The following is a 16,449-nucleotide window of genomic DNA, read 5'->3' as shown; positions in this document are numbered from 1 at the left end:
CCAACGGGTGACACATCTGGTGACTGTGTAGGCCAATAAAGAATGCCACCTTTTTCGATTCAATGCTGCGGAAAATGATTTGAATACTGACAAGGAATAATACGGAGATGCATCATCCATCCTCTATTACCCTGTTGGTTTAGATAACATTTTTCATTGCACAGGTTGGCAGATTTGGCACGCCTTGATTTCCTGTTGTGAGGATACCTAAAAAGTATAATCTGGGCAACAACCAGTGAGATTTTGGGTTGAAGAATTATCAACAAATCACTCCGGAAATGCCTCGGAAAGTGTTAGACAAAAGATTATGGAAAATTGGAAAATTTGAAAATTCGAGGACCAGCAAAAATAGATTTTCAAGTTCTTTAAAACTATTTCTTACCTTTGTTCCCCTCGCTTGGTGTTGAAATGGGGAAATTGAAAATACGGAGAGTAGACCAGTCACCCGAAAATTGAAGGGCCCTTACGTTTCCCTTAAATGTTGATTACTGGGAATACTTCACATATTATGTATACCTAAATTCATAAACAATAGAGCTTAGGGAAAGGATTTATACCGTTCTTGAGAATCATAAAAAAAGCCAACCTCGTTTTGTAGGAAATGCAACATTTTATCTGATTTGTAGTTGGCAATGTGGACAATATTCAACAATTAAGATAGGAGGCAATACTGCAGCTACACACACTTGCAACGAGTCCAATTTGAAAATTTGGGGTGAATAATGGTCTTTTGAAATTATGGAAATGAAACCTTATTTTCTATACTATTGATATGAAATTGAAAGCAGTTCAACTTGCAGTTTGTTTTTGAGGTTTCTCTGATTAGTTTGTTATTGAGGCTTCTCTGATTAGTTTGTTTTCGAGAATTCAAATACTATGTATTTCAAATACAATGTGTTTTTCTTATATTTAGATTGGAGTATGAATAACTTCTAAAATAAGGTAGTTTAATTATTTTCTTCTTGTTAGGTGAGATAACTTGAGATGAAAAAGGCAACATTTTTTGGTAGACGAATCTATTATCAGATATGAGAAAACTCTTTAGTATTTTGTACAATTGAAGAAATTGTTGGAAAACACTCCCAAAGGAAAAACTTGGCAGTAACAGATAACAGTTCAATTTGCGAGTCAAGACATAAATCACTTTAGTAATTAGATTCGTTTTGTCAAAGGTTTCTGTTTATTTATTTTTGTTATGTAGAAGGAATATAAATGGAACCAACAAAACAGTATTAACAGACATGTCATTTCTCAATATTTTAATCTATATCCATAAATAGATATAGATGGAGTGAATGCAAATGATATAAATAGAAAAAAATTATATACATAAACATACACACAAAATACCAATCGAGTGTGTGTAGCAAGAAAATATTTTTCAAGGTGTAGGAAAACTTTGAAAATGAGAAATATAACGGAATGGATGCTGATGCCTAGTAATATACGTAGGAGCATTGAGGTAAAGATAGCAGGGGAATCAACTGAATTATTATTAAAGAGGAACTTCTCATCTGAAATTTTCCTTCTATTCGCAAATGTTGATATGTTCATTCCGAATGTAGGTACGGTTATTAGGGTGGAGTGAAAAACATATAGTCTTTGAATATATTCTGTACCCTTTCAAGTTTATGTAAATGTATCCAGGGTTCCGTATTACAGAGTCATAACTTATAACACTAATGATGTATGACATGTAGAAAGTACGGAGATCCTGTTTATTCTCAAATTCTCATTATGAAAGCTACATTTTGTGAGTTCTCCTAGAAACTTAATATATGTTTATTGAAAAGCATTTCAGAATTGAATATTATTGATAAATCCTTTATTTCCGTGACAGTTTGTGAGATATGAGAAGATATTCGATGTGAGTCATTTAGATTGTTTTCTTCGCGTACAAACAAAATGTGGTAACACTTTTCAAAATTCAGACTATTCACCTCACAGTAATCATAAAAAGTATTGATATCCTAGTGCATTAGCGTGATGTCAACATCTGAAAGTGAATGGTATATTTTTAGATCATCCGCATACATAAGAAAATTGGCGAATCGAAAACATTGGATTATATCATTGATATAAATATTAAATATGAGTGGCCCTAGATGTAATCCTTGAGACAGGCCCGCCGCTAGCTGTTTGATCGCCTTCGTGCAATACCGATTAGGTCGCCCTACGACTACATATGCAGAGTTGGCACATTGATGAGTGTATCATTATATTTATTTTATACCAGAATAAAACTATATCAATATCTCCAGGTGGTGTTTATCATTGATATATAATTTGATTCTGGTATAGTTATAGATTATCGCTAACACCGCACCACAGTAAGCCCCCTCACCTTTATGAACTACTCAAAATTTACAAGACCGATCATTAGTTACAGAAATTCAACTACTCATAACTTGTCCAGATTTCTACTTCCAATTATACAACAACTACAAGAAAAAACTTCATCTTCTGTGAAGAATTCAAGGCATTTTGTCGAATTACTAGAGGCAATCGAAGTTACGGAGCAAGATCAATTCATCCTTTTCGACGTGGAAAGCCTTTACACCAACGTTCCGGTCGAAGAAGCACTCAAATCATACAGAGGAAGCTATCCGAAGTTGAGAATCTGGACGATTGAACGAACTTACTTAAAGAATTGATCATGGACTTACTACCATGCTGTGTAGGGAACTGCTATTTCCAACTGAAGGACGAATTCTTAACGCAATTGATTTGAAACTCTGGACATTAAAGAAGACCACAGAAGCCCTGAATCTGATCGAGATACGTTGACGATACCTCCATAGTATAGAACCATGGAAATCCAGAACTAGACAACTTTCTGAAGCACACCTGTACAACAGGTCCAAAACGAATTGCCATTCTAAGATGTATTGGTGAATAAGTCCGACAATAAGTGGGAAACATCTGTATACCGAAAACTCACTCACACGGGACAGTATCTGAATCACGAATCCAACCACCATCAATCTACCGAACGAGGAATCATCAAGACTCTAATGGATCATGCTTTTGGAATATGAAGGAAGGTCTCGAGAACGAACTAGGCATCATAATAATAATATATAATAATAATAATGGCAATAGGACAATGACCTTGAATATTACGTGATGAGTCGCTCAATTTGCCGCCCTCTTGGACGTGCCGTCCGCGTGCACTGCACGCCATGCACGGCAGGCACTCCGGAGGTGATAAGACGATATTTTGATTTGTTGTTACCGACTGTAACCGCTTGACAAAGATCAGTCATATAAGATTCAAGCCAGTTCAGCATGCCATTTACCCCGACTCCAACGAGGTTTTGTAGCAATACTGAGTGATCGATTTAGTCAAAGGCCTTCTTAGATCATTATTTATAACTGCTGTTTCAAAATTGTTGAATCCATTTCAAATATTTATTTTTCGTTCTTCAACTGGAGATGTTATTAATTTGAATTGAAGTACAGTCAAGTAGTGAAAACGGTTATAGGAATGGTGTTTTTTTTTAAATTTTATGGTGGAATGCATTTCAAGTAGTCTTTTATTTGCTAAAGATGTCACACTAAAACGAAAAAAATGGTTAGGGTTTTCAATTGTCTTTCATACCTGCTGATATTCTCAGATTTTCATTATATGGCATCTTGTGATTCCTGAAGGATTGGAAAATGTTCAAAGAAGCATTGGTGATACCTTGATACGAAACCTAAACTACATTTCTCAAATCAGCAATTATACTAGTTATAAACGCTAGGATGAATTTAGAAACTATAAATAACTGGTACTGATACCCAGAAGGCCAGAGAACAATGTGGTTTACATTTCGTGTTGGCATTCAAACGTTGAAAGGTAAAATCTAGTTCATTCACAGCACATTCATAGCACATTCAAGTGCGAACTTTGACCACGGTGTACTCACACAACATGTAATCCGGGATCAAATTGACTCGCTCACCTATGGCCAACCTAGTGTAAACTTGTTTCGCTAACAACGCCAATTAAAAAAATATTTCTCTCAAAAGAATTCTTTAGTCTTTATATATTTTGGTGTCCAAGCTCGGCACTAGGATCTGAACCAATTCAATTTCGTCTTATTTTTCAAAATTCACTAATGAAAACGTCTTTGCTTTAGTTCACACTCCACATTCGACTTTTGCAAAACTGATAACCAAAACTTGGTCCAGAAACGAGAATATGAAAGGTCGCTGAATTCCTCGGTATGTTATAAATATCGTAAGTAAGAGCATAGAATTCGCCAAAAAATCCTTGTCCCAAGATTTTGGTGCCTTGATAGAACTTGAACATTTTTCAGGTTGGGAAAATTAAATTGTCTATTTGAAGGGTAATTTGGGTATTATGGGTATTATGAATGTTTTTGAGAGAGAGATGAACATGCTATGTCATTAATATCTGCAAGGCGCTAATTCGTTTGCGTGCTCAAAATGATTCAACTTTACCTTGAGGGATTACAGAAATCTGTCTCGTTTTTTGAAAAACAAAATATAATTTGAAGTTTTATTTTGTGATTCAAACCTTATTAAGAGCGCTAGTGCTCCAATAAGGACCACAGACAAGCTTTTCAAAAACTTATTTTGCAAGTAATTGACCATCGGTACGTGGCTTTTATACCATGTTTTCTCTTGAAATAAAAACAGTTTATTTGATCATGTCTTACAAATTGACACACTAACCAAAATTGAAATATAAGGATTTCCAAAAACCTCGCCCTTATAAGATGCAATTACCTTAATGGGCTAAAACACTATTGAATAAACTTTTTTTCGTATATCCGAACATTTTTTCACATTTTAACAGTTTCCAGTGTTTGAAATGGAAACTATTTCAAACGCATGATTTTATCTACCACTCTCCCATAGGTTACTAATATATTTCGCTTTCTGGATAGTACGCAGGAGTTACCAGAACATCTGCAGAGTTCGACTAAAACATTCCTATATTAGTAAATTTCTCATGACCAGAAAAATAGTAAGAACCACCAATGAGAACATACCTCTCATCTTTGCTCATATTTAACTCGTTATTTGTTCGGCCTGGGTATAAATTCGTTTGTATGAATATGCTATCAAAACATCTTCAGTAAAAACGTTAAAAAAATTGAAGACGGTTATCACATCGATTAGCAACTTTGATGGTTGATTTTCTTGACAATCGGTTATCATATTGTAATCGTGGCTGGTCATCATTAAGATCTTATATCATTTTTCATCTTGCCTTTATTCACGTACTTGCACCTCATAATGTCGAACGCTATATTGTGTAGTGAAACACGTGTAGCTGTTTTGTAAACGATTATATAGTTGTATGTCATTCTAAAATTTACAGCAAATTTCCCTTTTGAGGCATTTTATATACCTTTTTAAGGAAATTGTAAGTGAAAACGCTCTTGATTTTACATAACCGCTCGCCCACGCGTTAATTTTTCTTCAGCAGCCGCCCATACACGATCCAATTTTGTTATTATGATTGGAAAAAAGTGAAAGTTTGGTTCACAGTTATTAGGCATTCAAAATTATATGCATTGTTTTTTGGGAAAAACATTTCGGCTTTCTTCTTCATCATCATACAAATAGTGGAAAACTTTCAGAAGAAAGTATTTACATGTATCAATGAAAATTCTACAAAGATGTGTACATCATGCACATACATTTTTTTCAGATGCAATCTGGATTTAAAAAAATGATCGAAACAATTAATGTCAAATAAATGAAAATTAATATATACGCAAATAACTTTTTCCTCGTTCACTTTATTTTCAGTACGACAACTATTTTAAGTAATGTGGTACTTGTTTGTCAGTTTACATATCTTAATAGAAAATAACGTTTTTCCATCAAGCCTTTGTTATGGAATAAGTTTCCGAATATTGTTTCTAATTTAGAAATATTTTAGGAATTGGAAGAAAACCAAGCTGCTTTTTCGTTGATGGTTATTCTTATGCGATTGCTTATAAAAGTAACGAAAGAACGTAAGTATACTTATAAATCCATTTTACAAAATTATAGACATAGCCAATCGTATCACAGTTTTCAAAGTCATAGGATCCCTCGAAGAAATGTTCATGATGAATTAATTAACTCTGTTGGAAATTTCGACAGAAGTCGAAAAAAAATCTGTTACAATATGTTTTTCCGTTTATCAGCTGTACTTATAAATTTTACTAAGTACTTTCATTCTCATTTTATCGTATCTTTTCGAATAGAGAACTTCAAACCCCTAATTGAAAGATATTTTTGTGTACGTGTCGAATTCCTTTTGGCAAAATTCAATGGAGGTCGGAAATATTATTTCGACTTGGCATGACTATTGATTGACGTCATTGGATAAAAAATAGAGCTAAATTTAAACCGTTATACACTGTTATACTCGTGCAAACCATTTATTCGAAAATGTTTCTTTAGCAAACACACAAAGTTTACATAAAAGTAAATATAACAATAATATTTTCTTGGTTTGTATATGACTTGATGCAACTCCAGTAAATATATCCTAGGACAATTTTGATTTTGAGCGATCCATTAGGTTATGTTTAAAAGTAGGTAATAACACTTTAGCATTAGGAATATAAGTTTCAAAGAAGTTTTCGACTAAAGTTCACGAAACAATTTTTTTGGAATCAAACTCTGAATCTAATCACCACAATGATGGCAGTAATCGATCTATTTTGCTATACTAAAATATCCTCAGGCAATCTACGGAAAGTCACTTTTCCTATGCATGTGTGAGTCATGTGTTTTTCAAATTGTCAACGAACTAGTACGAACACTAAATATATAAAACTTCAAGTCACAAATCATCATCAGTGAAGAAAATAAAATATTAAATGAATTATTTATCATTCTACTCGCAAATTGTCAACTTCCTAGAATAACTATTCAAAATACCATTCAGAATTGTCTACACTTTCAGTATGTCCAAATTAATTCACCTCCGATTTCATCACGGAATTTCTCTTACCCCTTTGTTTAAAGTCGCCTCTATTTCGTAACCCCTTGTATATATTAACCATGTACTAAAACAATATGGAATGAAGTCGGTAACTCGTTTTAGATGTTTCAACTCCGGTAACACAGTTCTCGTTGAAAGCAATTCATTGGTCGCCCAAGCAGCACCAAATAAACCTGCTATAATAATAATGATGCTGCTAAGCAGCGAACTTGTGCGAAGGCCGTTCGTACGAAATCGTTCGAAGGCCGTTCGTAGGAAATTGGACGATGCATATCGTCCATTGCTCACTATTCGTCCGGACTCGTAGTAGGTAAAATAGTTTTCTGGAAAGGGTTTTCTAATTATTCTGATGAAGAATTTTTCTCTTTGGAATTATCACTTGATTCATCGTGGTATCTATCGGACACAGGCAATAACGACAAAGGCGGAAATTGTGGGTGAATCCCATTTACGTAAATAATAGGAGTTCGGTGAATTTTATCATTTGTGGCATGATCTTCAAATCGATGATGACCACCACTTTACCTATTTTTGAATGAAAAAAGACATATTTCAATACAATAACTATTTTCGCACTACATCGCAATCAAATCCTAGAAGAACGGGATTGGTTCGCAATTTTGCACCTATTCGGACGAAAACTGACGAACGATATCGGCCAAATAGACGCTGCGCGGTCCCATGCCGATCCATGTATTTGGATTGATCGTGCGTTGTCGTGCGAATTCTGACGAATTGATTTCGCAACTTATCGCAGCTTTCCGCTCCCAGCGGACGAGAGGCCTTATGTAAATATTTGAAACTAAAAACTGCGCAACTGTGATTCCAAGTATAATCCTAAAACGAGGGATAACCTGAAAGGAACTTACGATATCTAAATTCCTTATGATTATAACGCGGATAAAAAATAGTTCCATCACTGAAGGACAGGGGAACCGTTCATCACTGAGTTGGTATATTCGACTAGAAACGCCATGACGAACAATGCAGTTTGAATCGATACCTATGTCAACAATTCGTGGTCTGTTCCTCCAAAATTCTGGTCGTACTTTTCCTATCCTTAACAAGACTAACAAATTGTCTTTGGTAAAGAAACTGTTGACACTCTTGTGAAACAGCATAAGTTTTTCTCAAACCAGAACCTGTCATTATCATCGCAACAGACACTAAATATCTGGACGAAGAAGAGCTGTAACTTATGTCAAAACTTACCAGGATTGACCCATTCCAAAGTATTTATACTTTCTTCTAATTGAGCCATCAAAAAATTGTTAGACTACAGCAGGAATCACCTACGTTTTCGAACAGGTCTACTTTGAAGGTTAGTGCCAGAGTATGAAGAGACTTTGATTGTCGGAAAATTTGGTGTGCTGTCTCTGTTTGGAAGATGTTGAAACATCACTTCATATACTCTGTCTGTCACTTCGCAGACTGAAAGAGGTTGTGTGCTTGGCAGAGTTTTACTATCATAGACAAACATGGAATTGTACGTATTATGTGGGTAAATGCTGCTGCGGGGGGCTTTGATCACAATTCTTCCGTCCCCACGAGTTGAACTGTTCACTGAAACAGTAGTTGAGTCTAAATGCTTAGTATATAAATACCATATGAAAGCTTCGCTACACCCAGCGTCTTTGGCATAAAAATGAATTTGTTGGAATTACTTTTCCCACACACCAGAAGTGGATCATCAGGAAATGACTCAACTGTTCTGATGGGTATACTGATTCATTATTGCAATTTATTCAAAACAACATATTTTTTTAGTTTAAAAATGTAAGTTTCGTCGTTTGAGCACTTCTCAACGGTTGATTTTCCTGGTGCAAAGCCCGAATAATGTTTATTAAGCCTAAACTTGGCTTCTACAGTATTTTTTCGCCAAAAAATAATGCTTTATTAACGCACAAAACTCCTTTTTATCCACTTTTTTCAAACTAACAAAAGTTGCTTCACTCGAAATGTTCTATCTCACAAACTAATAGTCCGACAGCTGTGAAATTTTCACAGGTGTCTTTTGAAGGTTAGAACTAACTGAAAATCATATGGATTCAATACTAGTATCGCCATCTGTATGTTAGCCCAATATATGTGTAGTTGATAAATGGTCCAGACTGGTGCATGACTATTTAATTAGGAGAAAAATTATACCGTGTGTGATGTTGATACATCATTTAACGATCCGATTGATCGCAATATTTAGAGAAATTACAATTTTCTCTAACGAGTCATCATTGAACAAGCCTTTGGATAATTCAAACGCTGTTTTCTTCGACCTCTCTTTCAACAGTAGGTACTGGAGGTGGTGGAGGAACAGGAAAACCCACCCAATCACTAAATGGCTACTCGCTGGAACGCAATGCCCCGACGCGTGCAACAAGTTTCGACTTTCCTCTCATATATTTTTTAGGAAATGATCCTATCGAGAATGAGGAAACGCGTATTCATATGTTTTGAAAGATTTCTTTCCACCTTTTCCCCGCGTACTAATTCTTTTTCCTTCTAATATTTCACCTTTTCTTTTTGAATATTTTCTTCACATATTATATTCATACCAATCATTGTGATAGTTGGGATAAAATTACAGTTTTAATAAACCACTAGTTAGCAAGAAATGAAATTCATAAATTTCAGGTCACACCTGAAAACATTTGACGAGTAGTTACAAAAATGAATTTATGCACTGTTTGGAACCTTTGGTGTAATAATGAATATTACTGGAGTTTTTTCCCAACACCAAATCGTTATTTTTAACACCTCGACACGTGTTTCGATCACCAAGTGATCATCTTCAAAGAGGAAGATTAAAACTAAGGACTAGTGCGAGCTAATCCTATTTATGCTATAAAGGTAACTCATACAGGTAAACCATCCAGGCATACCAACCTAAATTAATTTTACAATTTTGCCTTATCTATTATTTTACAATATATGTTTATATAAAATAATTTTCAGCTATATAAAAATTAATTTCACAATATTGCCTATCCAAATTTACTTTTGCAATGTGACCTTATGTAGTAATCAGTAAACGCAACAACATTATTTTATTTTATTTTAACAAGCTATATAGTATGCTCTTTGGTATAGGTCCGTCATCGTTATTCATAATATTATTGTGTTTACTTATTTCTACACTCTCATAGGTATCTAGTTGCCTGTTGTTAACTTCTCTAACTAATCTTAATGAACTGAAGTCTATGGAATGGTTTTGTTGCAAAATATGATGGGCGACTGCTGATTTTTCAGGTCTTCCATATTTTAAGTGTGCTATGTGTTCCTTATATCTTACTTTAATAGATCTTTTTGTCTGTCCATAATATTTTGCATCGCAGTCCTTACATTCAATTTCGTAAATTCCAGACTTTTCAGAATTCTCGACTTTGTCTTTTGGACTTCCCAAAAGGCTCTGAAGTGTATGACTTGTTTTAAAAACCACCTTCATACCTAACTCCTTGAAAATCTTTCCAAAGTTCCTCGTATATTGGTGGTATGGAACTGAGATGTATTTATCTTGGTTTTTGTTCTTTCTGAAAGTCGAAAGTCCTCTTTGAAGATGATCACTTGGTGATCGAAACACGTGTCGAGGTGTTAAAAATAACGATTTGGTGTTGGGAAAAAACTCCAGTAATATACAAAAATGAATGTCAATTCACATAAACTTTGTCTCATATTCAGAAACTAAAACTTTTCACTTATATCTTATCAGTTTGGGATTTTAAGTTACTTTGGATGTTCCTGCCGGCGCAGTAGCAAATGCAAAGCAAGGGCATATATTCCTGTCGGGGGAGATCAGAACGAATTGATATTAACTAGAGGACATTCCCACCCTCCCGATTACTTGTTGGAGAAAAAAGCCGAGATATGGAAACTTCTGAAACAATTTTCGATAACCCTTCCGGGAAAACCATTGGACGTTTACAGCAGTGTTGTTTCTATGTAAGTGTATGAAGTTTTCAAAATCATTACAGTTAATTATTATTCCTTTAATGCTTTCTGAAAGTTCTAGACATATAGAAAGACTTTGCTATTAAAAAAATATCTACATCTCCGACTTCTTCCGCTATACAGGGTGTTCCTTAAACACTTGCTAATATTTGAGGAGGCAATTCTTAGACCCATTTTAAGGAAAAAACGTCCTATGGACGTATGTCCTAAACGCCTGAACTTTTGAGATACAGGGTGGCAAAGTTTTCAAAAATAATCAGTTTTTTAATAATAACTGAGATAATTTTGTAGACATCTTTGGTATATTTGGTACATATGTTCCATGCCTCAAGGCGCATTTTCTGATGTACAATTTTCTTAATTTTCTCTGCCAGTGGCGTACGTACGAGTTTTGAAATGTATATTTTTGGCGAAAAAAATACTACGCCACTGCTTTATCTTGAATTAAAAATTATTTTTAAAATCTCCATACATTTTTGAGCACATTTGATTTGCTGGGTTTTCTTTGTCCGACGCATGTTTTTCGCTAAAAAAATAAAAATCGCTTTACTTAAGGATAAATTCCTTAAAAATCTGATGCGGTATCGTGCATCGACTGAAAGCAAACTAAGAGATCAGATTTGTTGCAAAATAATTGAGGATCTAAAAGGTATTTGTTTGTTGTCAGATGCACTGTTCTCAATTAAAATTACGTCATAACGCAGCACCGCTTAATAATTTTTGAAAACATAAATTTAGTTATCCTGGAATAAATGACGTGTAGCAGAATTTATTTACTGCACCTCTTGGAAATATGGAGTTTGTCGATATGTGATTTCTTTTAAAGATTAAAAGCAGAAAAAACAGCGTACCCACCATAGCAATAAAAAACGAATTCTCTGTATGTACAAACGTCAGTAGCTAATATTGATGTTGGTTTAAAGTAAGGTGTTGGTGTTAAAAACTGTCACAGCGCGTTTTGATTGATTTTCAAGTGTTATTGAAGTTATTTTGGTAGTCCGCTGTTTTTCTGAATATCAGTAAATATGGTAAATTATACGAATGCGGAAATGGCGCAAATGCATTACGTATATGGCCTTGCCGATGGTAATCAACAGAAGCCAGGCGCATTTATCAGGAAAGATATCCTAATCGTGCCTTACCAGATAGCCGAACCTTTTCAAATATTCATCGTCGACTTGGGGAAACTGGTTGCTTCAAGAAAGGGACTCCGGAAGGTAGACCTCGTGTAGTAAGAACTCCTGAAATTGAGGAAGCGGTGCTGCAAGAAATTGAGGAACATCCTGAGACGAGTATGACGAACATCGCTAGAACTCTGGATATTTGTCATCAAATTGTTTGGCGTATTTTTGTTGATTTTTTGTTATACCCATACCATATTTCAAGAGTGCAGGCATTACTCCCCAGAGATTTTCCACAGCGTGTGAACTTCAGTCAGTGGTATATACAAAGTATTGCACTAAATCCGCAGTTTGAGACACAAATTTTGTTCACAGACGAAGCAAATTGTTCTCGGAATGTCATTCAAAATTTCCATAACAATCATGTGTGGGCTGAAGAAAATCCCCATGCAATAACCGAAACCCATTTCCAACACCAATTTTCGGTTAATGTATGGGCAGGAATTATAGGTGATCATCTAATAGGCCCATTTTTTCTACCAGGACGCCTTGATGGTCGTTCTTATTTACAGTTTCTCGAAGAAGACTTACCTGGGTTATTGGAAGATGTGCCACTTGCGTTAAGGAATCGAATATGGTACATGCACGATGGCGCTCCTGCTCATTTCAGTGTAATTGTCCGAAACCATTTAAATACAGTTTATCCTAATCGTTGGATAGGTCGCGGAGGACCTCAGCAATGGCCAGCAAGATCCCCCGATCTCAACAGTTTAGATTTTTTTTATGGGGTCACCTTAAAACTCTTGTGTATAAAACTCCCGTTAATACTTTAGAAGATTTAAGAGAGCGTATAGTTGCCTCGTGTGAAACTATACGAAATACGCCGGGAATATTTGAACGGGTGCGTAATTCCTTGCGTAGAAGGGCGGAAGCATGCATACTAAGTGCAGGTGGCCACTTCCAATAATCAGTTTTGGTATTATTACTAATTAACAAATTTGTGCTATTCGTTTAGACTTACTGTCACAAAATAAAATAAAACTCGTTTTTGTGAAAAATTTATTTTTTTGCAGATTATGTTTTCAAATATTATTAGGGAATTGGTAATGCGTTATGAAGCAATTTTCAGATTCTCGTTCATTTTAGAATTGATCTAATTTCTTAATTTGCTTTCTGTCGATTTTAATTTTTTTGAGTGAAAATCATGCGTCGGACAAAGAAATACCAGGAGATCAAATTTTCTCAAAAACAAATGACGATTTTAAAAATGATTTTTTTTTGAAAAGAAAGCATTGGCGTACTACTTTTTCCCCAAAAATATTCAAGGCGAAACCCGTAGGGATGCCACTGTTTGAAAAAATACAAATTTGTGTACATCAGAAAATGCGGCTTGAGGCATGGAACATATGTACCAAATATGCCAAAGATGTCTACAAAATTATCTCAGTTATTATTAAAAAACTGATTATTTTTGAAAACTTTGCCACCGTGTATCTCAAAAGTTAAGGTGTTTAGGACATACGTCCATAGGAAGTTTTTTTCTTAAAATGGGTCTAAGACTTACCTCCTTAAATATTAGCATGTGTTTAAGGAACACCCTGTATACTAACAAATATATTGTTTTGTACATGCATGCAGTAACACTTTTCAGTTGGCTGAATGTGTCTTCGTTAAGTACGAAGTCACCTTCTTTAAACTTTTTTGCCTCATTGTTCCTTCCAAGAGACCGCAAAATCAGTTGTATTTTGAATTCCTTTTCCATACAAAAAATATATTGGGTTTTCCTAGTATTTTCTAATGGGTTATTGATGTTGTAAAAATGAAAAAAGGGTTGTAGAAAATATAGATTCTTGGGGCAGCTTATCGTTGATAGTAAATATATTCGAAATAGAATCATCGATGGCTTCTTCTATGGCACGTTCTTTGGAGGCAAGCTATAATATAGCAGTCGACATACGAAAGGTGATCTCTCAATATCTGCTTCTAGAAATCATTTTGATGACTGCAAAATATTCCAAATAGTACGGATGGTGTTAATTAACAGCTTTCTCTGAAATTTTTGATATCATTGATAGTAAAGCAATCAGTTTATAATTATTTGGGGGTGGAGGGTGAATTTGAGTGGCCTTTCAATGAGAAACAAAAATTCTTTTTCACAACCATAGCAAAACTGAGAGTCCGTTCTTGTGGGTTGGTTGAATGAATCAGTATTTTCAATTCGACCAGTGACAGGGAGTTTGAGGCAAAAAGGAATTTTGATACATCGTACGTTTGAGAGGAACTTCAATTGCTATTCTCCTATTGGGAATTCAGGTTGTTCAATAAGCTTGATAAAATATGTTTGCTTATAACAAAGATGTTAAACACACCGCTCATCCAGCAAGTATATTTTTAGGTTAAAGAACATAAAAGTATGATTTTGATCTGAAGTCTGATTTTTTGCGCTTTTTCGTTTACTATTCCTGTCCACCATTCTGTTTTTTTATTTAAAAGTTAACACTCATACCGAATTTTTTTTATTAGCTCAGATGATTTAATAACAACCTGAAGCAGGGAATATCTAGTTTTAGTAATTTGTGTCCATTCGAGATTCAATTTGTTTGGAAGACTCTTCCGAACAGATGGCCATTTTGTTTTCATTGAAATTACTAGGATTAGATCTTCACACTAGTTGCCATCTTGTTTTAATTGTCACGCTTTGAGATAATAATTCGTTCTTCCTGTAATCATAATGCTATTCCTAATCTTATCACATTTATTAAGCTCATAGATCATTTTTTCGTTTTATGTAGATTTCCAGAGACACAAGAACTGTTTCCATTCAGGACTGTGGAAACTTCGATCAAGAGATTCAGAAACCGACAAAAGCAACTATTCACGATGGATTAAGTCAATTTGACAAAACAGCAAGTAATGAAGTTATTTGCTATTTTCAGTGTTATAGATTATATTTAGAACTTTTGTTAACGTCGACAGTAAAATTGAATAGATGTCACACAAAGTTGCATTCTCATTTCTTTAACTAACATCCTTCACTAACCTATAACCAGACATAGTATTCCGATGAAAAAAAAAGAAGAAACTATTGTGTATATTGGATTACATTTCATGACAAAAAATCACAAAACCGTTGAATGAGAAAACACCTTTTTGCAAAAACTGAAAAAATATTGTTGCAATTTCTCTTAACTTTCCAATACTCAATTGAGAATATTCCTCCAGACTATCGATCTTGGGAAAGAGACAGGGGGAAACAAATTTAGACCATTGTTACTTTTGAAAATCATTCTTGTAACCGTTGATAAAAATATGCGTTAGAAATTATATAAATACGCCAATAACACAAACAATGCTTTACAAATAAATGAAAAGTGTACGAGCACATGATGCCACCGTAACATCGTTGAACATGAATTAATTTGCTTGATAACAAAGCAAAGTTGAATAATATTTCATCCGTTCGGACTTCCATTGTCTAATATAATATAAATTGATTTGAAATCCCTGAAAAAAATTAAAAAGATTAACATTTTGTTTGTTGAACAAAAAACTGAAATTACAAAGAAACAACATACAAGCAACAACAAAAAAAATAAATAAAAAATAAAATATTAATAAAAGCTGAAAAAAAATGAAAAATAAAACTAAAAGATTCCAAATCAAGTTATGTCACGACGTTTCGATTGTTAGTATCCACAATCGTCTTCGGATGATAACTGGACTTATTCATCCAAGATCTGACTATTTATAGGTCATACGAGTGCTTTCACCTATCCCCCCTTCCCTTTCTCCGTTTCAATGGTTTTAGCGAAAGATGACTCTGAGGAATAAGTCCAGTTATCACCCGAAGACGATTGTGGATACTAACAATCGAAACGTCGTGACGTAACTTGTTTTGGAACCTTTCAATTATTCATATTTTTATAATAATATTTTAATTTTTTTTTATTTTCAGCTTGTATTGATATTTCAATTTTTTTATTTTTTTTGGTTGTTGCTTGTATGTAATTTTTTTTGTAATTTCAGTTTTTTGTTTAATAAAAAATTGTTATTTTCGGTTTTTAATTTTTTTCAGGGATTTCAAATCAATTTATATTATATTAGACAATGGCAGTCCGAACTGATGAAATACACCACGAAACATTGTCGACCACCTAGTATTAGACAAACCTAGTCTACCACTAGGTTTGTCTAATACTAGGTTTTAGGCATACATGGTCAGTAATCCAATTATTCTCTTTTTCCCATACCCTCTTCCAATACCGATACTGGTGATGCATACCTTTTAATAAATTCAGAGTAATGAGTAGAGAATACCTTCTAACATGTAAACGTATTTTTTGAGCTTGAAGCTCATCTATATTAACAAAATCCAGATTTCTATCTTCGATGGAACGAAATAACTGCATGCAAGAGGTATGTATT

At 34.3% G+C, this 16,449-nt stretch overlaps 1 protein-coding gene across 50 annotated transcripts in view; it reads left to right on the top strand.

The window, feature by feature from the left end:
- LOC111504582 (uncharacterized) overlaps positions 1-16,449 on the top strand; it is a 377,607-nt gene that overhangs the window by 16,629 nt on the left and 344,529 nt on the right. Inside the window, exons 4-6 of one of the 50 annotated variants that reach the window (XM_023159175.2) lie at positions 5,903-5,978; positions 10,679-10,894; positions 14,817-15,029. The exons of the other annotated variants lie outside the window; for them this stretch is intronic. Coding sequence (XP_023014943.2) covers positions 5,903-5,978; positions 10,679-10,894; positions 14,817-14,913 — 389 coding nt within the window. The 3' untranslated portion in view covers positions 14,914-15,029. Of the gene's footprint in view, positions 1-5,902; positions 5,979-10,678; positions 10,895-14,816; positions 15,030-16,449 lie in introns of those variants that run through there. 50 annotated transcript variants of the gene reach the window in all.

The sequence above is a fragment of the Leptinotarsa decemlineata genome, unplaced genomic scaffold, assembly GCF_025532065.1.
Source record: "Leptinotarsa decemlineata unplaced genomic scaffold, Ldec_3_MD MMD2_tig00026328_RagTag_RagTag, whole genome shotgun sequence".
Taxonomy (NCBI): Eukaryota; Metazoa; Arthropoda; class Insecta; order Coleoptera; family Chrysomelidae; genus Leptinotarsa; species Leptinotarsa decemlineata.
This window is presented reverse-complemented; position numbering and strand designations above follow the sequence as displayed.